At 36.3% G+C, this 23,565-nt stretch overlaps 5 protein-coding genes across 6 annotated transcripts; 2 read left to right on the plus strand and 3 right to left on the minus strand.

Moving 5' to 3' along the window:
* Positions 1-6,256: 6,256 nt before the first annotated feature.
* Positions 6,257-6,853, plus strand: LOC111442547. Its single transcript, XM_023079956.1, has 2 exons — positions 6,257-6,389; positions 6,473-6,853. The coding sequence occupies exons 1-2, from the start codon at positions 6,284-6,286 to the stop codon at positions 6,628-6,630; spliced, it is 264 nt and encodes an 87-aa protein (XP_022935724.1). The 5' UTR covers positions 6,257-6,283; the 3' UTR covers positions 6,631-6,853.
* A 1,356-nt stretch (positions 6,854-8,209) lies between these two features.
* Positions 8,210-13,658, minus strand: LOC111442510 (chromatin structure-remodeling complex protein BSH). The gene is made up of 12 exons (XM_023079937.1): positions 13,648-13,658; positions 13,331-13,335; positions 11,889-12,015; positions 11,699-11,787; positions 10,313-10,407; positions 10,064-10,135; positions 9,913-9,960; positions 9,747-9,830; positions 9,502-9,540; positions 9,302-9,384; positions 9,110-9,172; positions 8,210-8,658 (listed from the first exon to the last, which is right to left on the minus strand). Exons 3-12 carry the CDS (start codon positions 11,936-11,938, stop codon positions 8,559-8,561), a joined length of 723 nt encoding a protein of 240 aa, XP_022935705.1. The 5' UTR covers positions 11,939-12,015; positions 13,331-13,335; positions 13,648-13,658; the 3' UTR covers positions 8,210-8,558.
* Positions 13,090-16,055, minus strand: LOC111442472 (CBL-interacting serine/threonine-protein kinase 1-like). 2 transcript variants are annotated; one of them, XM_023079925.1, is made up of 12 exons: positions 15,826-16,055; positions 15,674-15,736; positions 15,525-15,596; positions 15,326-15,433; positions 15,152-15,232; positions 14,870-15,049; positions 14,494-14,721; positions 14,270-14,374; positions 13,905-14,021; positions 13,648-13,710; positions 13,505-13,579; positions 13,090-13,415 (listed from the first exon to the last, which is right to left on the minus strand). In XM_023079925.1, exons 1-12 carry the CDS (start codon positions 15,973-15,975, stop codon positions 13,326-13,328), a joined length of 1,332 nt encoding a protein of 443 aa, XP_022935693.1. In that variant the 5' UTR covers positions 15,976-16,055; the 3' UTR covers positions 13,090-13,325. The 2 variants fall into 2 exon arrangements, with proteins under 2 accessions (XP_022935693.1, XP_022935701.1); XM_023079933.1 differs by lacking the exon at positions 13,505-13,579 and having other exon boundaries at positions 13,090-13,335.
* Positions 16,056-16,779: 724 nt separating this feature from the next.
* On the minus strand, positions 16,780-17,672 carry LOC111449927 (late embryogenesis abundant protein D-29-like). Its single transcript, XM_023090018.1, has 2 exons — positions 17,321-17,672; positions 16,780-17,013 (listed from the first exon to the last, which is right to left on the minus strand). Exons 1-2 carry the CDS (start codon positions 17,622-17,624, stop codon positions 16,820-16,822), a joined length of 498 nt encoding a protein of 165 aa, XP_022945786.1. The 5' UTR covers positions 17,625-17,672; the 3' UTR covers positions 16,780-16,819.
* Positions 17,673-19,072: 1,400 nt separating this feature from the next.
* Positions 19,073-23,556, plus strand: LOC111451582 (protein CHUP1, chloroplastic). The gene is made up of 7 exons (XM_023092057.1): positions 19,073-20,055; positions 20,153-20,494; positions 20,568-20,699; positions 22,511-22,692; positions 22,781-22,892; positions 23,008-23,151; positions 23,249-23,556. Exons 1-7 carry the CDS (start codon positions 19,561-19,563, stop codon positions 23,372-23,374), a joined length of 1,533 nt encoding a protein of 510 aa, XP_022947825.1. The 5' UTR covers positions 19,073-19,560; the 3' UTR covers positions 23,375-23,556.
* The last annotated feature ends 9 nt before the right edge of the window (positions 23,557-23,565 follow it).

Consider the following 23,565-nt stretch of genomic DNA (forward strand, 5'->3'; position numbering starts at 1 on the left):
AGCCTAAACAGAACAATATTCTGTAGTGGTGGGCTTGTACTGTTACAGTCTCGGTGTTGAAAATGGCTCTTACTAGCTCAACCTGTAAGAACCGTTAGTGCAAGTTCCCAAGTTGGAAACCTCATGACAATGACACACTCGTTATGCTTTCTCAGTACAAACAATCCTCGAGACCCAAGTAAATATCGAAGTAGTCTCGTGTGTAGCTGTCATGTTTTCAAGTTATTTGTTTTGATGATTGGAGCAAGATTGTTATTTCTTTCATCGAGTGACGATCTGGGTATTATTTGATACACAATTAACAAACCGTTCATCGAAAAAAAATGAAAATTATTTTAGTGCAATGAAATATGTGGTCGAGATTCAAATATGTCGTCTTAGCCTCTAACGAGCTAATTATACAGATAAAAGCGACGTGTGACTTTATTGAATTCACCGAATTCAATAATATTCCATTTCGATGGTTGGATGAACAAGCTATACCAAATCTCTAAAAGGGAACCATATTATATGATGTAATTTCACTTTATATTATGGGTTACTATTGTATCCATTATTGAATATATAGTACAAAGGTATGTACCTAAATCCATTTTCTTATGATTCCTTTTGTTGGCAAACTATAATATAAAGTAATAGTTTCGGCATCCGATAGGTTTTGGAAAGGAGAAAAATGAGCGGTTCTGATACTTTCTATTGGAACGAGACTTTATGGGTTGGTGACCCGAGCAACCCGAATATAGTTCACAACCTAACTCGACCATACCCGAAACTAACTCAATCCTCTATTTTCCGGTTGGATTGGGTTGGGTTGTCTGATTTTTTTAATTATTTTAAAAAACCATACTTATTCACAGTACATGTTACGTTAATAAATAAAATCTCGCAAAACTCAAATATCAAACATTAACAAGATACAACACATTACTAACATTAATTACAAAAGTCAAATGTTTTTAATCTTCGTAATAATCTTTAAAGTGGGATAGGGTTGGGTTCTAACCCTATTGTCAAATTGGTCGAGCTGATCGGACCAAGAAAAACGTCAACCTCCAAATCGACCCAGATTTTTAGTTTTCCAAAAATTCAACCCGAACAAAAAAATCTAACTCAACCCAACTTTTATGGTTCTGGTTTGTTAGTTTGGATTAGTTGGATTCTCGGTTATTTGAACACCCATAATCCTCATAAATTTATATTTATTATACTAAAACAGTGATCGTTTTTTTTTTTTTTTGAAAGAATAGGTCTAAATCGACAACTTTTGAATCGAGACAAGTGGGTGTGATTATGAGAGAACCTAGAGCATGAAAGAACAGCGAAAATGATCTCGAAGTCTCGTGATCGTTTGATCCACAAAATGAAATGAGAGTACGAAGAATATGAAAAAGCTTTTTAGTGCTTCAATTTCCCTACCCTAATCAACATCAATCGCTATCTATTATTTGATTTCATCCCTTCTCATATAACCGTTCAAGTCAGTCGTTGCTAGTAGACATTGTCCGTTTTAGCCCGTTACGTAATGTCGTCAACTTCAAAATTTTAAAACGCGTCTACTAGAAAAAGTTTTTCACTCTTACAAAGAATGCTTCGTTTTCTTCATATCATGCTATACTCACATGACCTGATATTACCTTGGTTGCACCATCACAGTAATATCAGGTCATGTGAGTACGAGATACTAAAGTGAGCTCGATTATCGTGAGGTAGCTTTGAGTTAAAAGTGTGCGTAGGTGAGCGGATAGGAATGACACATAGCTTTATTCTATGCTTCCCCTTTTTTGAGAATTGACAATCATGTACTTTTGTTAAGAAAGCATATATAATACCTAGTGTATGTTGGTAGTTTTGTACTTCAAACCCAAAAAAATAAATTATATGGTACAAATCGAAAGTACGATTCATAACAACCGTATATAACAGTCGATTTTTATCCTAAATTTTTACTTTTCTCTCTGTTGAATCTTAAACTTAGATAAATTTTACTGTATTTACCTTGCTTTTGAGGAAAAACCGTGCTTGTAAAGTGAAATACTGCAGTACACTGATGTGACACTTACCACACCAGCTCTGATATTAAGTTAGATAAGAAAATTTACAGTATTTACCTTAGTTTGAAGAAAAAACGTGCTTGTAAAGTGAAATACTACACACTGATGTGACACTTGTTACACCAGCTCTGATGCTTAATTTAGATAAAAAAAAATACACTGATCTTCATTAGATTGTAAAATAGGGAAGAACGTCGGATTTTCCCATTTTCTTTATGAATTAGGTTAAGAAAAAACCAAATCGAGTAATTCGAAGATGCCACGAGTCAGGAACCTGCTCATACCTTCTCCTTTTCTTACTTCCCAACATGGGTCTCTCGTGTATACTCGAGTTTGTTTCTAGTTCAAAATTACTCGTCAGTTACTCATAGTTTTTGGAAAACTTAACACGTTTACTTAGAACCGATTAGAATTAGGTTAATCGAGTCGACCCATATCTCGAAATAATCGAACTCACGAAACGCAACCTCGATTTTTTAACATATCGAGTATATTGTACACGAAAAAGAGGTGAACGAAACAAGTGAAGCAGAGAGATAAAATGAAATGATACTTGTTTACCAACAAAGTCCATTTCTAAATCAACAAAAACCCAGCAATGTAGAATAAGAAGCCAAAGATCATGTCAGTGATAAAAATGGTAGCAAGAGATGCTGATGGCATACAGCTCAAAGCCTTAATGGCTAACCCAAAAGGATATTAGGTAGCTAGGTTTAGTGCTCAACAAGACAAACCCATTTCCTAATTTTATAACAAAATCTCAACTTTTAATGCAAAGATATCAAATATATTATGTTTTATATGCTTTTTGTAAGTGATAATGATGCAGTCAATATGAAACAAATGCCAACCTAAAAGTGAAGGAACTTTGATTTTAGGGAGCTACAAACAAGGAGATGAATTGAACGGTTTGAATTATAAGGGAACTTTTCGGGGAACGAGTGCTAGCAAAGACGCTGAGCCCTGAAGGGGGTGGATTGTGAGATCCCGTATTCGTTGGGGAGGAGAACGAATTTTTTTTTGGAAGGGCGTGGAAACCTCTTTCTAGCAAACACGTTTTAAAAACGTTCAGGAGAAGCCCGAAAGGGAAAGCCCAAAGAGAATAATATTTGCTAGCGATGGGTTTGAGCTATTGCAGTTATTATTAATGTGGTACCTCTAGGGTTGACAGCTCTCGACCCTAAAGAGAGGTAAATGAATTATAAGGGAACTTTTTGGAGAACGAGTGCCAACGAAGACACTGGGCCCTGAAGGGAGTGAATTGTGAGATCCCATATTCGTTGGTAGGAGAACGAAACATTTTTTAGAAAGGTGTGGAAACCTCTTTCTAGCAAACGCGTTTTAGAAACCTTCAGGGGAAGCCCGAAGAAAATAATATCTGCTAGCAATGGGCTTAGGCTATTGCAGTTGTCGTTAATGTGGTACCTGTAGGGTCGGCAGGTCTCGACCCCTAAAGAGAGATTAGAACATATAAAAATGAGGGCTTTAAATTTAGTGCATGCTTGCCTAATACCTAACCCTACCTTGGAATAGCTTGCTTGCCCCTACTTTGATATTGATTTGTGTTCATGTTGATCTCAATAGATCAACATCATATCTATGTCTACTTCTACTTCTTTGAGAAATTTTGGATTTGATTCTTCTTGTGGGTTTTGATTTGCTTACCTTGTGCAAATATACTTGCTTTTCTTTTCCCGAAAGTTTAGTTTGGGTAGTAAGTTTTTTCGTTCCATGTCGAGTTTGAAATTTGATTAGTAAAAACTTTGATCGTTCCTATACCCATCTGAAAAACGGGCAGTTCTGGGAGGTTGAGACCCGTATTAGGTTAGAATATCGTTGTGAGATCTCACATTGATTGGAGAGAGAAATGAGTGCTAACGAGGACGCTGAGCCCTGAAGAGGGTGGATTGTGAGATCTCACATTGGTTGGGGAGGAGAACGAAATATTTCTTATAATGATGTGAAAACCTCTTACTAGCCGACGCATTTTAAAAATCTTGAGGGGAAACCCGAAAGTGGAAGTACAAAGAGGACAATATCTACCGGTGATGGGCTTGGGCCGTTACAGTTGTTATTAATGTGGTACATCTAAGGATGGTAGCTCTCGACCCCAAAGGAAAGGTAAATGAATGCTCGAAAGTTAAACCTAATGAAATCTCGAGTCATCTGTACGCATGAAGAGTATTAATAATAACCTAACGAAAGGTAATCTCATCCAATTTACGGTGACGAGTTTTTTTTCGAACAAAGAACAGTGTATAGAGAATAATTGAGTGAGTCGATCCGAAAGAAAAAAAGGTATAAAGATGAGATTCGAAATGCCACCTAAAGGAGAGAGAAAGAGTACTAAAAAGACAACATGATTTGAACACAAGCGTGGCCATTGAAAGGCAGATTGAATTGATATTATTGGTGTCAAATGCCAATGTCCTCTCAACTTCATCCAAAATATTCCGTATACTTATTTTGTACTTCTTTTAAGCTCATTCGCTCAAGTGGGTGGTGGGGTACGTGTATTATTAAGCTACCGATTCATTGTTCGATGGTCCGTTGGTCCGTTTATATAACAACTCAAGCTCATCGCTAACAGACATTGTCCATTTTAGTCCGTTACGTGTCGCTATCAGTTTCATGATTTTAAAACGTGTCTACTAAAGAGAGGTTTCCACACCGTTATAAGAAATGTTTTGTTTTCCTCTCCAACCAACGTGGGATCTTACAGTATATCTGTCGTTTTTATTTTCAATCAATAAGGTGTAAGTAGAATCTCGCATCGATTGATTTTCAGTCCTGTACACTCTGAACGTAAGCTAGAACTAATACAAGTTGGTGTCGAGTACAGTAACGCATATTTTTTACAGAGAATTGTTGTCTTTTACAAAGTAATAATTGACACGCATCCCTGCCATTTTTTTACAATCCACACCTAGTGTGGTCAGCACGTTACACTTTAATGATGTCCATACACTTGGATCAATTGTCTGGTCGAGCTTAGGCATGGTTGATAGGTGTCATAGCGCACATAGGTGTTCACCGAGCATGTCCAAGCTAAAATTCATACACATCTCCTTCCGTAATTAGGTCATATAGTTAGGTCGTAATTCATTCCGTAAAATTTAACAATCACTCGTTCTTTGAAATGTGTTTGGATTATGTTCCCGTTTTTTGGGAAAGCTCTTAACATCAAGTTAAGCAATAATTAGAGGTTTAATTATTAGTTAATTCCTTAACAATTTGTAAACTTGGGAACCATAACACTGACTCATTAGTTGTTTAATTACAGGTAACCATTAACCAATCATTGACTAATATTTTAATTAATGTATAATTGTGCAAATTAATTAATTATTGGTACTTGTATAATAATTTATTAATTATGCCCGAAATGAATGATTATGAATGCGAGCCATAAAATATTATTTCAAACGTAGATTAACAACGCGCAATTACAATTTTAGGTAAGGTCAACCCGATGGCTTCTACGAGGAAACCAGCACAAAAAAGGCTCGATGGCTTGATGCTCTAGTCCCTCGTCCCCTCCTTTTGAGTTGGGTTGGGTTAGATTTTTTTTTTTTGTCCGATTTAGGTTGAGTTGAATTTTTTGAAAAATCGAAAATTCAGGTCAATTTGTAGGTTTACATTTGTTTGTTGGGTAAACCCGACAACTCGAAAATAGGGTTATAACCCAACCCTACCCTACCCTCTTCCTAAAAAGATTAAGAATATTTAACATTTGTAATAAACGTGATAAGCTATGACTTGTAAATGTTTGATATTTAAAATTTATGAAATTGTAGTTATTAATGTGACGTGTACGGTGGATAAATAAGAGGATTGGGTTGAGCTGTGAACTCTATTCGGGTTGCTAGAGTTACTGACCCGATCAATCCAAAATTTTGGATCGGTCCAAAAGAATTTATAATTGAAAGCAAGGGGAAAATACAATTAAAATGATTTTTTTAATAAAAATAAAAGTGTTTTGAAAGTTAGAAGTGAAGGGTTTCACGTGTAAGGTCGGAGAGGACGGTGATCCATGTGCTTTTTGCAGTATGAAAATACACTTTATAATATATTTATTTATTTATTTTTATACTTTTTAAATATTATTAATATTGTAATAATAATAATTTTGATTTTTAGATAAGAAAAAACGGATCTTGCCTTCTCTCTCTAAGACTTTATTTTATATATATATATACTCTTGTCTACGTGCATCATCGTTCTCGTTGGTAATGGCTTCTTGGAAGAAAACCATAACTTCTCCTATTAGAAAGGCTTGCACAATCTTCAACCAACACCCGAGAGACTCGAAGAAGTCCCACTCCGACTCCGACTCAGGTGAGCTCTCGGGTTTTCTTTTGAATTTTCAACGACGGAGCAAAAAACAAAGAAAACGGTCTTATTTTAAGTTTCTTTTGTAGAGCAAGAGAAGCGAGTAGACGTGAGAGACCTGCAAGGAGAGGTGATGGCATGTGGGTATGAAGACGTGCAAGTTATGTGGTCTATTTTAGACAAGACTAACTCTACTACTACCGCCGCCGCCGCCACCACCTCCACCGTCTATAATGTGTCTTCTTAATCATCGTCGTGGTGGTCGCCGTTGTCTCGGCCGTGGCCAAAAGATTGTAGATAACTCTTTTTCTCTATTTCTCAATCAGTTATGATTTCGTTTTGTTTATAGGGAAGGAATGAATCCCCATGATTTGAAGAAGCTCTTAATCATGGTGAGACTTATTACTCTTAGTTAATGTAAAAATGAAATCTCTTTCCTCGTGGGAAATGGAACCTCATCTTTCTCGGTATTTTGATTTAGAGAGATAATTTTTTAAATTAGATACCAATTTTGTTACCAATAATTTCAAATAGAATAGAACAAAAACGTCAATTCATAAAACTCATCTACCACGTGAATGAATAACTCATTTTGATCCATTTTGTAATAACTCATTCATCTCGTGAATAGATGTGATAATTATTTCGTTTTAAAATATCATAGAAATTAAATTGGAACTAACCATTCAATTATTGAGAACGAAAGTGTAGTTTAAATTGTTTAGCCGTACCTCCAACCCTTCTATTACATGGGTTGTAAAATTGTGTTACGTTTTAGTATATCAGAAAGAAAAAGTTCCACACGAGCTCTTATTTTGCAGTGTGGTATTCGAAGTTGAGCTCAGAGGTTTGAATCCCTCCTCGTAAATAGAATATCTACGGGATCGATGCCACGAATGGTTGCAGATATCTAAACATCTCAAATTTGAGCCACTAATTCCAACTGCCACATCAATACTAAAGTCTCAATCATTCCGTACAGATTTTATTTTTATTTTTCTGTCATTTTCATAGATTTGTGAGGAAGAAAGATAGGGATATGGATGGGCTTCTCGTGAAGGGATTATCCAAAAACCTCCATTTCTACAATATTATCCTTTCAATTTCATCCTCCAATCAAACATTGAGTTGGAAATACCCCATGATTTGTTTTAGGTCTTATCGGATTGAGGATAAAGTATTCTATGATCTAACTTGACCAAACCTGGATTGAATAGATCAGATGCAATTTATCATAAGAACTGCAAGAAAACTTATAAACGACAAAGGTTTATGCTCAGATTCTCAAGAAAAATCTCAATATAGACAGAACGAGCTTCATTCATTTATAACATCTTTTAAACTTGTAACTTTTTTGGACTTCCAACGATTAAACTTATAAACTTCGAAACAAATAAACTCTTAAAAGAGTTTGCCAAACTCAATTGACCTTAACGACAACCTCATACTCAACTTCAACCGGGCTCACATTGACCTCCAAATCTCTAAATAGTCCTCTATCGAACTAAATCTCTAAATAGTCCTCTATCGAACTAGTTTGCAACACATGAAGTGGAGGTGAAACCGAATCCATCCTAGAGAGTCTCATAATAAAATTTTCAGCCATATCCAAAAGTAAGAGAGTTTCTCTTGGACCCTGCTATGGAATGTTATCACCAAGCCTTGCCACGACCCATATCCCAACTTCCAAAGAGGAAAATGGAGCATTGTGGAAAAGCCCAGATGGTTCTATCAGTGAACTTTTCACTTATCAGCTAAATGGAACAGTGTAATCCTTCTTAATGAGTCATTCAACACTTCTTGAATGGTTCTGATTTTGACTATGAAATCACAGGCAAGAAATAGAATGAAAACTCATTTCAGAAGGTCTACCCTTCTCTAGTGAGATATAGTCCATGCCAATACGGTAAAACTTGTCAAAAGATCTACCATATGAACTTATCAGAGAGTTCATGTCCCTACTTGAGAGCTAGAAAGGGATTACGTACAGTCGATGAAGAATTGCTTCGAAAGCTTTTAACTTGGAAGTTAAAGAATGCTAAGTATGTGTTAAGATAGCAAGAACAACTGCCTACGAACTTCATCTGAGTTGAATAATTTACCTCCACTGGAAAAGTCGACACTGTTCGATGACAATACGAGTGATATTCTCAACTCCTTGCAACCGATAATATATTATCGAGCAGCCCTCTCTTCTTTTGCTTCAAGGGCATCTACTTCCTCGTTGGATAGAAGATCGACAATTGGTTCGTAGATGTCCCAGTCCTTTCTTTTCCTGTTGCATTTTAGTGCATACTACCATAAGCATCAAATTTTTATAATTTTACATGTTAGCTGCAACGAATATTAGAAATACACTAATAGCATGAGTTAATTTTTAATTTAGAAAAAAAAAGAAAAGATCACTCCCAATCGAAATTCACCAACCCTGACAAGTGAAAATGGTATAAAAACCAAGACAGCCAAAAGAACAATGATCTAAGCTCCAAGTGCATTAACTTGTATAGATTGTTCGAAAGAGTGCATATCAAGTGACTTTGTATTTTGAATATTTTTTATATTAAAACGTGAGAATAGATAAGTTTAAGATATGCATTTTAGAAAGAAAGAACATTAATAATAAACACAAACTACAACCTAAAAAATTAGAATAAAACGTATGTATTAGGAAAATGGTAACAGGGAATAAAGTAATTACTCAAAAAAATTAATAAAATAATACTCACCGAACAGCACTTGATCGATGACCAAATAACTTCATCAAGTCCACCGAAGCACCTCCAGTTTTACTGTTGCACCAAACAGATAACGAAGCACAATTGCAAAAGACAAATGAGTAAAGGTGAAAATTTAGTTTCATTCCAAGTCCCAATTACAAAAGAGAATGAGGAACAACGCACAAGTTTGAATGAATATACCTTGCTGAAACATGCTCAAACCCTCGGCGGCCCTTCTTGCTCAGTCTGCTTTCTCTTGCTGAAGCAACGTTCTGCATGGCTATCTGGAACATAGACACAATGAAGATGCAGTGATGAAATAATGCATTCAGATTGTGAACAGAACTGTAAAAAGTATTGTCCTTATGAAAGGGAGGCTTAACAGGTAAGAAAAAACAAACCTCATAAAGCTGCTCTCGAATCGCAACAGCAATTGCAGGCTACCTCACAAAAATAAATGAAATTCTCATGGTATCCAATAGTTGGGGAAAAAAAAAACAATTACAGGAGACTTTAGGTGAAAATAACTCATTGACAATCCATCCCTTCGAAGTGAGATGCTGCCTTTTCATCACCAAAGGAACCAATTTACATGTACAAAAAAATTTATTTTGTATATTTTCAAATTCAATTGATTTTTGCTTACTCCTACTTCAGGGTCTTCAATACCCAAATCTTTGCAGAATGTCCTGGAGAACTCTTCAGGGTCACTCTCATAGTTGTTCAAGTCCTAAAAGACATAACAGTTTGCACAAGTAAGCTTAATAAATATTTGTTCCAGTCAAATGTATCAAGAGTATGTTCAACTTTACCCACAGAAACTGATCCCTTATGAGCGTATTGTTTACTCGAAGATCAAGCTGGAAAAGAAAAAGAATTGCATTATTTTGCATCTAGCTGTAAGATAATGATAAAGAGAGGAGGTTGTCAAGAGATTGGTATTGCAATGCCAATTAGACAAACCTTGATTGTAATAATCTTTTCACCAGTATACATATCTTGACCTTCAAAGGATCTGAATTCTGTAAGTTGTGACTAATAAGCAAAAGCCAAGAGTAAACATAATTAAATTTGATGGCATGTCAATATTTCATTACAAAAATTCATGTAAGTTAAAAAAAATTGCTCTTAATTACTAGAAAACATGGTTTAGGCTGACAATTGAAATCCTGAAGAATGGGAGAGGAAGGATCGGATAACCATTGTTCTTACTTGAATGGATTGTGCAATTTGTGTTATAAATGCTGGGGGAAGCTTTAAATCCTTCACCGTCCTCTTTGCAAAGACCACCACCTCTGAATCGGGATCTAGAGTACACATAAGATATAATCATGCAATTGGAGATACTATCACAAGAGCAAAAAACACATTTTCAAGTTAACCTTAAAGAGTGCCTACTGTTTTGGGATGTTTCAAGATAACCACTGAATTCCTAGGTTCAAGCTCCCGTGTTGAAACCTAAATAACTTAGATCCTGTTCGAAAACTATTTGGTTTTTGGTTTTTAGTCTTCCAAAATTAAGTCTCTATGGGTTTTCTAGTTTTGTTACCTACTTTTTACCTATGTTTTAAAAAACCTAGCTGAGTTTTGAAAACTAAAATGTAGTTTTCAAAAACTTTTTTTTTCTTCTTTCGACAAGAGACAATTTCATTGATGAGTGAAACTTACAAGAGGGATGTATAATTCATGATGTTTATAAAAGACCTTCCCCATTTGCAATGAGGGAGGTATAACTATAGGAAGTAAAAATATTAGACCGTTTACACCAAAATATAGCTTGGTAAACAACATTGTTGAAAAGTTTTGTGTAAGTCTGTCTTTTCTGCAAATATTCTCTGATTTTTTTCTTTCCACAAATTCCAAAAGAAAGCCATGATGAGGTTTTTCCATAATAGGGCTTTTGCGTTCTTGAAAGGATGGTACGATAAGGCCATATCCAAAAAAATCCTTTACCTCCCTAAACAACATTGCCAAAAGTTTTGGTACGTTTTGGAGTTTGCAGAAGAATTTAAATGTTTTCTTAAGAACCATAAAACTCATTGTAGAGAAAGGAATGATGAGAAAACAAGTAATATCAATGATGGAACTCTTACCTCTATTAATCCTAAGGTTAAGGTTGGACATTAAATATCTTATTCATAAATACTATTTTATATACATGTATAAACTTTAGCTAAAATTACAAGCCAAGCCCTTGAATGTTCAAGCTTGTGTCTAACATAGATCTCTAAATTTAAAAATATGTCCCAAAACTTCCATTTTGTGTCTAATAGTCTTTGAACTTTGAATTCTTGACCTATTCAATATATTTTAGATTTAACATATTTATTATGTACATAATTAAAAGTTCATGGAAGACATTAAACTCGTATATAAAAACTAAATGAAGTATGCAAGTTTTTCATTAAAGAATCAACAATACGCCGATATCATCGGTAAAACAGGGACTAATTCAGTCTTCCAAGCAGAAATCATAAATTTAGGGACAAAAAAACCCTAAATTCGAACGGTCAGAGCTGAAACTACGCTACACATCAAACATCATTGATTGAAAAGGAAACATTAACAGGCATGAGCGATATAAATAAACGAAATTACCAGTAGGGTTCCAAGTGAAGGCATCTTTGAATCTCTGACCATCGATTTCGATATCTAAGCGAATTGGCACTAGATTCTCCGCCGTCGGACTTTGATAATGATTGGGAACATAAAACCAAATATAAAGCCATAAGAAAGAGGAATCAATGAAACGAACAATGATGAAGTAGAAAGAGATAAAAGAACTCACATCCTGAACTTGAAAGGAGATTTTGAGTTAGCTGAGGCCGAAGATTTCATGGTTGATCGACTCTCCCGTTGTGTATGTTTCGAGCGTTTTGGTTATGTAGCTTTCGGAACGACTGCAGTGCGCTTCCCTCGTCTTGGCCCCTTAGCCTTCTTTTCTTTTCTTTTCTTTTCTTTTTTTTTTTTTCTCTTCAATTTTCTGCAAAATTCGAAAATATTTTTTATGTGCGAGAGTGGTTGTGGATAATTTTTCAATTTAGTTCTTATAATTTAAAATCTTAAAGAATGTTAAAGTAGTCTCACATGTTTTATTTTTTAAAAAATATTATTAGTTATAAAATTAAATTTTATATTTAATATGATTTTAAACTTATAAATTTAAGGTAAATAATCTATTAAATTAAAAAAAAAAAATTTGAAAACTCAAGAACTTAAAAATCATTTAAAATTTAGAGACCTATTAAACGTTTTTAAAGTTTCTCGAGACAAAATTAAAAATTATAGATCAAGTAGCTACTTTTCAAAGTTTAGGAACTAGATAGATAAAAATAATTAAAAGTTCAACGAGATTTCTGTTCTCGTTGAACTCATCTCACCCCGCACGCCCCTGTGTGTGTACATCCCGACTTCCCCACTCGCACACCCCTACCCCCCAAAGTATTTTGAGCAACCATAGTCATCAGTTCTTGTATAGATTACCTCATGCACAGGTAGCATTGAGTCTTGTTAGTCTCGTGTTGGGTGCATAATGAATTTGGAAGCCTGCTTCGCATACGAAAGAATAAAAAAAAAAAACTCTTTTTTTTATTGATTGACAGATTGATTATCACTGAATAGGGGATCGAAATCCTATAAAGTTATCTCATGCTAATGTATACAGAGCGTAGGCTTGCTTTGAGCACTCTAATTTCTGTCGAACTCATACATGAAATTTAAAAGATTTAAAAAGACAAACTTTAATAATAACTTTAATACCCATATAAAATAAGGAATTCCGGATAGATAATTGAAAGCACGTGGTGAAAAAAATAATAAATTTCTAAACAGATCATTCAAAATGGGAAGAAAAAGAAAAAAAACCGAGTGACGATCAATATTTTTAATTTGATAGCATGTTATGTAAGATCGATAGTTATTTCGGGCGTATCATTAACATCTTTGTGAAGTCAATAGTGGCTCCTCTCCTTCTCGATTGATTGCCAGAATGCCACAACAATGGAATTCTTCTATCATACAAATGAACTTCAGTTCTTTTACATTTGATATCGAATTACGTACAAGGGGACACACACGGGACGCTTCCAGCCATGTAATATTTGGCTCTATCTGCTATCTACATTTAAACCAACTTATGCACCAATCAAAGGCAAATGATAGCAACCCAAACTATAAACACAACAATAATTCTAATCAAAGACCTATAACTGGGTATCACTTTCTTCTAACATGTACTATTTAACGTGAATGAACTCGAATTATGCCGTTCGAGCTCGGGGTTTGTGCCCAAATCATTTGATAGCCTTTCACACAACTGCAGGGTTTGAATTGAAATGAATGTTAGGAAGTAAAGAAGGCTGATTCTTTAGCTCGAGTTTTTCTTACTTGCTATGAATTGTGTACCTGTCTGTAAGCTGAGGAATCTCCAAAGGATTTCTTCAGTTCCACTACGTTAAGCAATGGGCTAATCTCAAAGACCTGAGACCAAGCAGGTTTGGTTATGGGAACAATCAAAATTTAAATGCAAGGCTTAATGAAATGTTTACCTCTGCTTTGAATGAGAGATTGCTTAGGCTTCTTTGATTTCTTATCTCTTGCATTACTTTCAACTGAAGATGCATAAAAGAGAGAGAAACTGCATGTTAGTGGGTAACTTATGGCAAAGGGTTTCAAATAGAGGGGCCTTTGTCATTTAAAATGGCTGACTACGATGGCTTAGAGCTCAAATCAATCCATTTTCATGCAGTGATTAATGATATTGACATCTACCAAATTCTTTCATTTCTAAGAACTGGGTACCAACCTTTCCACTTTTCTTTTGGACCCGGAATCCCATATCCGTTGCTATAATCTCGATCCTCTCGAGCAAGTCCTTGGCAGAATGGTTGGATGTAAATCTGGTCTTCCTCTCAGAAACATCCTGTGATTGTTCAGCTTACAACATTAAGGTTTTATGATAACTATTTTGACGAAAGTTATAAATAGTACTTGCAGGTATAGTTTTTCATTCAAGTATGTTTGTAAGAAAGGTAAAAAGCTTACCGAAAATTAGAAGATAAAAACAAAATGATTATCGAATAAGCTTTGGATAAGTAATAAAATGGAAGTTCTAAATAAACAAACAAACAAGCCACGGATTCCATAGTCCTTCTGCTCTTGAGCTCTCACCTCTTGCTCAAAGAAGCCGGACAGGTCCAGACTTGAAGACATCCCAATTAACTCAAACGCGTTGATAATAGAGGGAGATTCTGGGCTGTTTTCACCGTCAAATGCCTACACCAAGGTAACATCCAAAATCCCATCAGTTAAGACAACACAACACAGAGAGGGAAAGGTGGAGAGAAGACAAGGAGAAAGAAACATAGATTGTCTCTTCATCTCTCTGTGTATACCTCATCGTGCGCCGAGATGGCATCGTCCTGATCAGTGAATGGAATATCCTCATCCTCATCATCATCATAACAAGGAGAAGCAGGATTATAGTCAATCTTGAACCATTCATCCTTTTTAATTCCTGCCATTGTAATCCGAGTATTGGGATTGGGGTCAAGAGTTCTCTTTATCAAATTTCTGGCACCTGCTGATAACCATTTGGGTAGCTGAAAATCCCCCCTCAAAGTCTACAACGAATGTTGATGCATATAAATATATTTTCTAAAGGGAGGAGAGAGAGAGATACAGACAGAGATCTAAACAAATAGAAGACATATTTAGATTCTTCCTTTTGTTTGTTTTTTTTTTTCCCCTTTCGCAATCAGCTTTAGGTACCTTTTTATAAAGTAGAGCCAGATTCGTCTCGTCAAATGGAAGACAAGCTGTAAGAATCACATACAAGATAACCCCACATGACCATATATCAGAGGCAGCTCCATTGTATCCTCTATTAGCAAGTACTTCTGGTGCAACATAGTTGGGACTTCCACAGGTGGTGTGCAGCAAACCATCTTCCTAATGTCATGAACTATCCATTAATTCTAGTTCTTGAACTGCTAATTAAGTAGCCTAGATCTACATGAAAATGATCTCGAAAGTAGATATGTATAAAATTACCCTGCAATTCTGCGGTAAAGCACTGAGGCCAAAATCAGAAATCTTAATGTTTCCCTTATCATCAACAAGCACGTTTTCCAGCTACATGGATCATCAACCGACAAGGAATATTAAATAAAAACGCTATGAAGAGTGATTATTTGATTCAAGGAGACAGAAATAGCAGGTAAATACCTTGAGATCTCTGTGGTAAACTCCTTTATCATGGCAGTAGCTTAGACCATCAAAAAGCTGCTGGAAGAGTCGTCGTCCTTCAGCTTCATCCAACTTACCTTTTGATTCCTAAAACAGCACACATAAATCTCCGATTCTCTCTATCGATCAAGAATTCAACTAATAACTAAATTAAATCAACATCAGATAGAACGCTTACGATTCTATCAAACAATTCCCCACCAGTGACGCACTCCATAACCATATAAATCTTCGTCTTACTAGCTAAAACCTGTAGAATATACACAAAACATTCAAATCTCCCGTTCATTCATAGAATCCACACGAATCACACATTCGATCACAAACCTCATAGAGTCTAACAACATTCGGATGTCTGAGAAGCTTGAGAGTACTTATTTCACGCTTAATCTGCAATCGATTCCGATTGCATCAGTTCGATTCGCTGAATAACAATAATAAGAACTAAAATAAAAGGATGAAAGGAAATGAAACCAAACCTGATCGGAGAAGTTGAGATGAAGAATCTTGGTCTTGTCAAGGATCTTGACAGCATAACGGCGGCCGGAACGGAGATCGACGGCCAACTTTACCTTGCCGAAATTTCCTTCTCCCAGAGTTTTCCCCAACTCATACTTCCCAACTCTCATTCTCCTTCTTCGTCTTCTTCTTCTTCGTCACTGCTAAATTTCCATCAGCCAAATTTGTGGCTCTCTCTCTCTCTCTCTCTCTCTCTTCTTTTAAATCATTTTTATAATAATTATTATTTTTTTTTTTTTCTCTTCTGACTTTTACTCGGCTTCGCGCCATAGATTATTGAACCGTTCAATTATAAAGCTACCCTTCCCCACGCTCGATAGTAGCGCGTTCACAACACGTTCAATGTCAACCACGTACTTTCAACTCCACGCGCTTCAGTTTTTACGTTTAAATCTAATTTTATTTATTTTCTCCAATCTTCTTTGAACGATGCGTTTTTGTTTATTTCTTTTTCTGCCTCCAGATTTTACCTGCCGAAATTGACCTCACACTACACGACGTCGTTTTAGCTTTGAGGCTGAATGCGAAAAAACTATATAATATAACTAAGAGTTCTATTTTTCTCTTTACTTTTATTTTTTAATAAAACAATAGAAACATAAAATAGGTAAATATTTGTTAAAAAAATTCGATAAATATATAGAATTTTATTGTTTTTAATTTTCTTTTTTAGTAAAATTATTGTAATATTAAAAAAAACGTATTTACTTGTTAAAAAAATAGAGTTCTATTTTTAATCTTTTTTTAATCAAATAATAATACTATAAAAATATATTTTTAAAAAAAATTTAAATTAATTAAATAACAAATTTGATCTCTTTAATATACTATCTTATGTGTCATTAACTTTTAAAAACTTTCTTAATTTTTAATTTTATATTTAACAAATTTGTTTTATTTTTAACTATTTATTTTAAAAATAAAAATTAGAAAATTACATTATAAATTTCTCAATTACAGCTCGTCCTCCGACCCAACCACGTCGTCTTTTATCCTCTCCGACTTCTTCTTTCCCGCCACAAACCCTTTCTCCGTCGTCTCCTCCGCCGCCTTCCCCTTCGCCTTCATCTCCTCCGCCGTTTCTGCTGCCTTCTCCGCCGCCATGTCCTCCGCTTCTCTGCCCTTCTCAGCCCCATATTGTCCCGCCTCTGTTGTTAAGAATAATTTTATTTATCAATTTTTAATTCATTTATAAGAGATTTTCCAATAATTTAATCATGAAAAAAAGTAATTTCAATAAAAATCAATACATTAAATTAATAAAAAAAATATTTATAAAATTTATATCTTGAAACATGATATTAATATTAACCATTCCATCCAGGTATTACTTAATTTTAAAAAATATATATTAAGAGATATATATTTTAATTTTTTAAATTTAAAAGTTTTAAAAATATATTAAGAGGTATTTTTATTAATTTAATAAACTTTGGGCACCGGAAAAACCAGAACCTGAGACGACATTCTCGATTTTGTTAACGCCGTCTTCCCGGAGTTCATTTCTCAGTCCAAGTCCACCGGAGATCTTCTTTTTTGCCCATTCCGTCCAAGTCTCCGACGACCGGTCTTTTTCCGTTTCTTCTTTCGCCGCCATCTTTCTCTTCATTTCCTGGTAATCTCGACCCTCCTCCTCCGTCGACGGCATGTGTCCCACGCTCCCGCTCCGGCCAAAACTCACCATAAAAACCAGCACCACCACTGCCACCGCCACCGCCGGGAGAATTATCCGGCGCCGGCGAACTCGTATTGAAGCCATTGGAACGATTAATTGTGAAATTGTGTTTAATCTCTGTGAAGAAAATTAGGTACCGGAGAAATTGGGGATTCAGTGCTGTCCTTTTATCTATGGGGAAGCGGCGGACGGTGAGTCCACGTGGCAGAGCGTGACAGGGACGCCACGTGGATGTCAGAGGTTGTTGGGTGGGTGTAGGGGATGCCCACGTGGAGGACATGGAACTTACAGGTGGATTTTTGTTGGGCGTGGATGCTGCTCCGTGGGTTGGACGTACACACGTGTCTCTTGGGAAATACATATTTTACAATAGAGACAAACCAATGTGCTTGTGGATATCTGTTTTTATTTTTATTATTACTTTAGATAAGGTACGAATATTAGATCTTTACCTAATAATAATAATAATTCAATAATAATAATAAGAATAATTCATAAAATGGATATGTATGAGTTTATGTCGTTTACCCCACGTCTTTAAAACGGCTATATTAAAGAGAGATTTCCACACCCTTCTAAGGAATATTTTGTTACCATTTCTAACTGATGTGAGATCTCATAATCTATCCTTGGGGCTAGTGTCATTGTCTGCACACCGTCTAGTGTTTGTCTCTAATATCATTTGTAACAGCCCAAACTCACCGCTAGCAAACATTGTTCGTTCTAGTCCGTTACGCATTGTTATTAGCCTTACGATTTTAAAATGCCTCTGCCAGGGAGAGGTCTTCATACCTTTATAAGTAATTTCCGTTCCCTTCTCCAACCAATGCGGGATCTCACAAGTATCGACATCGAGGTGGGAGATAGGGACAACAACCCTGGTTTCAGTCAATGATTATGTCTTAATCGATGAGTTAGACTTAAATTACAATGCAAAAAAAAAAAACTATCTTTCGAAATAAAATAGAGAATATTTGTCTCCAAAAACAACTTAAAAACCTTATTTATTCGAATAAAAATATTAATAAAATAAAATTTTAAATTGTTCGTAAGTTTCTGGTCTATTTCATCAATGTCATTGTCCTAATGATTGAGCATGAATCCTTCGTTTCGGCTTTCCTTCCTTCCTGTCCAGCTTTTTCATTACTTAGTGATATCGTTATCGTTAATTTCGCTTAGAAGTGTTTATCATTCTCATTTTAAATGTTAATTTTAGTTTTAAATTTAAGAATAATGTATTTAATTTATTAGATATAAAATTAAAAAAAATTTAGTATTTGATTGTTAATAATTTTTTTTTGTCTAATAATTTCATTAAATGAGATTATTAAAAAATAATTAGGAGATGTAATTAAACCTATAAATACATAATTTAATATTATAATGTCAAAACTTTAGCTTAAAAGAAAAGATATGAATTAATGTAAAATTTTAGCTTAGTCACTTAATTATTAAACAATGTCAATTATAACAAATACTTTTCACGAAATTCAAGAGCTAATTAGCATCAAAATGGAGAAATTCGCCGAAATTCCTTTTCATATTTAATTATGAAATGGAAAATCTTCCCACCGAACACAAATGAGAAAAAGGCAAAAGTTGAGATGATGTTGAGCGGCGACCTTCCGTTTTCATCTTTGGAAGTTTGATCCATCCAAGAACTGGAAAGTGGTCCAACAATCCCATGATAAACCATTTGATCTTATGATCAAATCCAGTTTACAGACGAATACTCAATTGGTGGGTTGGTTCAATTTAGATTCTAAGTTAAGTTAATGGCGGACTACTGCTCTTAATCGCCATTGTTAATCAATCCTCTCTTTCTTGCTTGCTTGCTTGCCATTGGCGTAGAGGTTTGTTTTGTTTGGTGCTTTGTTGTGGTTCTCTTTTCAGGTATGTTGCTATATCTCTCTCCCTCTTGAGGTTTTTTGCCCGGTGCATGGCGGCGGCTGCCAGGTAATTGGCCTTTCTTGATCGGTTTACATCTGAGTCAGTACGACGGCGCCTCCGCTTAGCTTTGATGGAACAGAGAGGGAAATCGACTTCTGTGAACTCTACGATGTCATCTCGCGGCGGAAGGGTTTCTTCGAAGGCTATGGAGTCGCCGAAGCGGATGGTTTCTGTATCGGCCGTTCAATCGACGCCGCAGTCTGTTGTGAAGAAGCAAAGTTCGAGAGTTAGCAGATCTCTGACGCCGAATGCTCCAAAGAAGGGGAGAGATGGTGAGAATGTTGGAGTTTCGGCTCGAGTGGTCAACCGTGGTGGTCTCAAGCAAGATTCGCTGCGGCGTTGTTCGAATGTTGAGGATTGTAATGGAGTCAAGAGTGAATTGCAGAAGAAGCTTTGTTTCACAGAGGATTTGATTAAGGATTTGCAGTCTCAGTTAGTGGCGTTGAAGGAGGAGTTGCAGAAGTCTCAGAGCTTGAACCTGGAACTTCAATCGAAGAACGATTTGCTCGTCCGTGACCTAGCCGCCGCTGAAGCGAAGTGCGCTAATGCTAGCAACAACGACCAGGTGAGGAAGGAAGACGCCATAGTCGTTTCCTTGAAAATTAATTTTCTATTTTCGGTTGAAAAATTGAAGGAATTTCAGAATCGTTTTCAATTTTCAGTCGGTTGGCGAGTACAATCAGAAACTCGAAAATGGAAAGTTGCAGGCCCAACCATCAAATTCCTGTCGGAATGTTAAGGATTCGGAATCCAAGGCGGCTCCACCACCACCACCACCACCACGACGGGCGCCGCCGCCGCCGCCGCCGCCGCCGCCTCTTCCCGTGAAATCCTTGCCCCGACCAGTGGCCTCTCAGAAATCTCCAGACCTCGTACGCCTCTTTCACTCCTTAAAAAAGAAAGAAGGGAAGAGAGGTCCTCCATTGTTGGGGAAACCAGCTGCGATCAATGCCCACAATAGCATTGTTGGGGAAATTCAGAATCGTTCTGCGCATCTTTTAGCGGTAAGGCGGTGATTTTTGTTGCTTTGATTGAAAAATTAAGCCATAGCTAATAGTGTTCATCATCAATTTACAGATAAAAGCTGACATTGAAACCAAAGGAGAGTTCATCAATGGCCTCATCGACAAGGTTCTTGTTGCAGCTTATACAGACATAGAAGATGTCCTCAAATTTGTCGATTGGCTTGATTTCCAGCTCTCATCATTGGTAAATCTTTACTTGTCTCCTTTTCCTTTTCTGTGTAAATCCATGGAAAGAGTAAGTTTTAGGACAAAGAATTCTGGGTGTGGTGGGCCATATCATGTCATACAAAGTAGAAGATTTTCTAGTTATTGTTCATGAATATGGTCTGGTTTACTAGGAGAAAAGCAGCAATCCGATCAATAATTGAACATATAATGCTTTGAGCTGGGCTAGTGCCTTCCTATAATGTATGTCTGGAAAATGCTGCGTGCATTATCTTTCAGGACGAGTTGGAAGAGGAATTCCTAATTCTTACACGGATGAGCCCATAACACTGTCCTAAGCTAAGATGGCCCCCTTCTGACTTCTAAACGTGCCATGGACTGGATCGTCTCTTTAAGTTTTTGTCTACTTTTTCCTTTCCTTTTTTTGACAAAGGGACTTGAGAATGAGGGGACCCAAATCTTTATAATTGATTTTGTACATTACCTAGTCTTGACTAGTCGGGTTGTCCCCGGAGGACTCGCTCTTTGGTTTCGAGGTCACTCAGCTTCTAATCTGAAGGTTCTAACATTGGAAAATGGCAGAATCCGTCCTGCAGAAGTACACCCACCACCCTGTGAGCCATACTATTGCTTTATTAACTAAGAAAGCTTAATCTATCCAGAAAGTTAATGGCATTTTCTTGGGCGAACTCGATACTCTTTAGAAAGCGTGGGCATGTGAGGTGGCTTTTATATCTTTTGGACCAAAAAATCTATTCTGCACCCAAATTCTAGAACCTTTTGGATTGAGAATGACGTGGCTTTGGCTTTTTCTTTGTTAATTTTGTGGTAAAGTCCTTGTTGATGTTGACTGGCCAACTGTACAGTTTTGTCTATTTTGCTTGAAACCGGAAGACACCAGATGATTATCAAAATTTGTCATTTGTGGAATTTCACTGTGCTCAAATCTATACGTACATTAGTCATATGTTATCTTATCTCCACACTCCTCAACCATGTGTCACTGATAATGCTTTGTTGATCACTTGGAATATGCCGTATATTTCTTCTAGACCTGATTTCTAAAAACAGAAGGAAGCATGTTTATGCAGAAACTGAGACTTAATGATAATTCCAGTAGTTACTTTCTATATAGTGTCTTTTGAGCTTATAATGAAGAAAAACCCGAAACGAAAATCATTCAGATACATTAACTATTGAAGCTGCCGCCTGCTAGAGCTGATATATTGATGCCGGTCTTTATGATAAAAGTGATGCTGTATTTCAGTTAGTCTGTGGTAGTCTATTTTCTTGTTGTGTCTATAAATGGCGCTTTGAGAAGGGCGTTCTATCAAGGCTGCACTCGCAATGTCTAATAGGATATACTTATTCCGATAATCCTAGTGGTCAATGAGGGCCATGTAAAATGATAAACTTAGAAGGAATGAGTACAAGTCATAAGGGAAGTTGGTGACTTGATGACAGGGGAGCCGACGACCGATCCCCGGTGAATGGCAGCCGTAACTATAACGGTCCTAAGGAACGAAATTCCTTGTGGGATAAGTTTCAACCCGCACGAAAGGTGTAACGATCTCTGGTCATCTGTCTAAGATTTAATATTCTATGAGTTTGCTTGGCAACCAAATATAGTACGGTTGGTTGTCTGGTGAACACACAAGCTATAGCTTAGACACTGTGGATATAAGAGAAACTATAATAATCATCCACAAGTTACTTCAGAAAAATGTGAAAATAATGATGTTGAGAAAGAGTTGAAATGTTGTGGTTGATGGATGACCATATGCTTGCTCCTCCCCCATTTATTATTGGATGTTAAAATTTTGTCTGCAGGCCGATGAGCGGGCTGTGTTGAAACATTTCAAGTGGCCCGAGAAGAAAGCCGATGCCATGCGAGAAGCAGCCATAGAATACCGGGCGCTTAAACTGTTGGAAAATGAGATCTCTTTGTACAAGGATGACACTAATTCTCCATGTGAGGCAGCCCTGAAGAAGATGGCGAGCTTATTAGACAAGTTAGATCTTCTTACACTTTTTGATACCTTTTCATTATCCAAATCGCATCTGGTCTTGATTTTTACTTCTTTCCTCATATAATGAAAGGTCGGAGCGAGGCATACAACGCTTAATCGGGCTTCGAAATACCGTAATGCATTCTTATCAGGACCTAAAACTCCCAACAAATTGGATGCTAGACTCCGGTATCACGAGTAAGGTATGGTTTCTTTCCAACTTGGCAAACAAACACGAAATCGCTCATCAAATCACATCCCTAAATTCTCTAACCAATCCATTTTCATGCAACGTACAATTTCATCAACCATTTCCAGATAAAGCAAGCTTCTATGAATCTGGCGAAGATGTACATGAAAAGGGTGAAAACAGAGCTGAATTCGATTCGCAGTTCGGACAAAGAATCCAACCGGGAGTCGCTCCTACTCCAGGGAGTTCACTTCGTATACAGAACTCACCAGGTAACAAGCTACTCTCAAACTTTCATATAGCATTATAATAGCATTAGAAGATAAAAATGGAGGTTGTGATGCAAATAAATGGGTTCTGGTTGGGCAGTTTGCTGGTGGGCTCGATTCAGAAACGCTGTGTGCTTTTGAGGAAATAAAGCAATGGGTCCCAAGACAAGTGGTGGGAGGGTCCCATTCGCAACAGGGATGGATAGTTGGCATACCATCATCGTAATCAAGTAACAATACTTGTGTGCCTTGTGTAAAATATTTGAGTGTATATTTATTATGCAAAATTGAGGTAGGAGTAGCTGAGTAAGTAAGATAGATTATGTTAGTGAAGGAGACATTTGGTTGCTTTGTAGTGGCTGGCTTAAAGAGATGTTTTCAAATATTAGTAGTTTTTTTTTTTTTTTTTTTTTTTTA

The sequence above is a fragment of the Cucurbita moschata genome, unplaced genomic scaffold (genome assembly GCF_002738365.1).
Source record: "Cucurbita moschata cultivar Rifu unplaced genomic scaffold, Cmos_1.0 Cmo_Scf00001, whole genome shotgun sequence".
NCBI lineage: Eukaryota > Viridiplantae > Streptophyta > Magnoliopsida > Cucurbitales > Cucurbitaceae > Cucurbita > Cucurbita moschata.

Coding starts and splice junctions, on each gene's coding strand:
- LOC111442510 (XM_023079937.1), bottom strand. CDS start 11,938: ATGAAATCTTCGGCCTCAGCTAACTCAAAATCTCCTTTCAAGTTCAGG. Junction 9,961..10,063: donor AAAAGATTATTACAATCAAG/GTTTGTCTAATT, acceptor TTTCTTTTCCAG/CTTGATCTTCGAGTAAACAA. Junction 9,173..9,301: donor TTTGAGCATGTTTCAGCAAG/GTATATTCATTC, acceptor TTGGTGCAACAG/TAAAACTGGAGGTGCTTCGG.
- LOC111451582 (XM_023092057.1), top strand. CDS start 19,561: ATGGAACAGAGAGGGAAATCGACTTCTGTGAACTCTACGATGTCATCT. Junction 20,056..20,152: donor ATGCTAGCAACAACGACCAG/GTGAGGAAGGAA, acceptor TTCAATTTTCAG/TCGGTTGGCGAGTACAATCA. Junction 23,152..23,248: donor TCGTATACAGAACTCACCAG/GTAACAAGCTAC, acceptor CTGGTTGGGCAG/TTTGCTGGTGGGCTCGATTC.
- LOC111442472 (XM_023079925.1), bottom strand. CDS start 15,975: ATGAGAGTTGGGAAGTATGAGTTGGGGAAAACTCTGGGAGAAGGAAAT. Junction 15,434..15,524: donor GGGAATTGTTTGATAGAATC/GTAAGCGTTCTA, acceptor GTGCTGTTTTAG/GAATCAAAAGGTAAGTTGGA. Junction 15,233..15,325: donor TTTACCACAGAGATCTCAAG/GTATTTACCTGC, acceptor TGATCCATGTAG/CTGGAAAACGTGCTTGTTGA.
- LOC111449927 (XM_023090018.1), bottom strand. CDS start 17,624: ATGGCTTCAATACGAGTTCGCCGGCGCCGGATAATTCTCCCGGCGGTG. Junction 17,014..17,320: donor AATCGAGAATGTCGTCTCAG/GTTCTGGTTTTT, acceptor TCTTAACAACAG/AGGCGGGACAATATGGGGCT.
- LOC111442547 (XM_023079956.1), top strand. CDS start 6,284: ATGGCTTCTTGGAAGAAAACCATAACTTCTCCTATTAGAAAGGCTTGC. Junction 6,390..6,472: donor CCACTCCGACTCCGACTCAG/GTGAGCTCTCGG, acceptor TTTCTTTTGTAG/AGCAAGAGAAGCGAGTAGAC.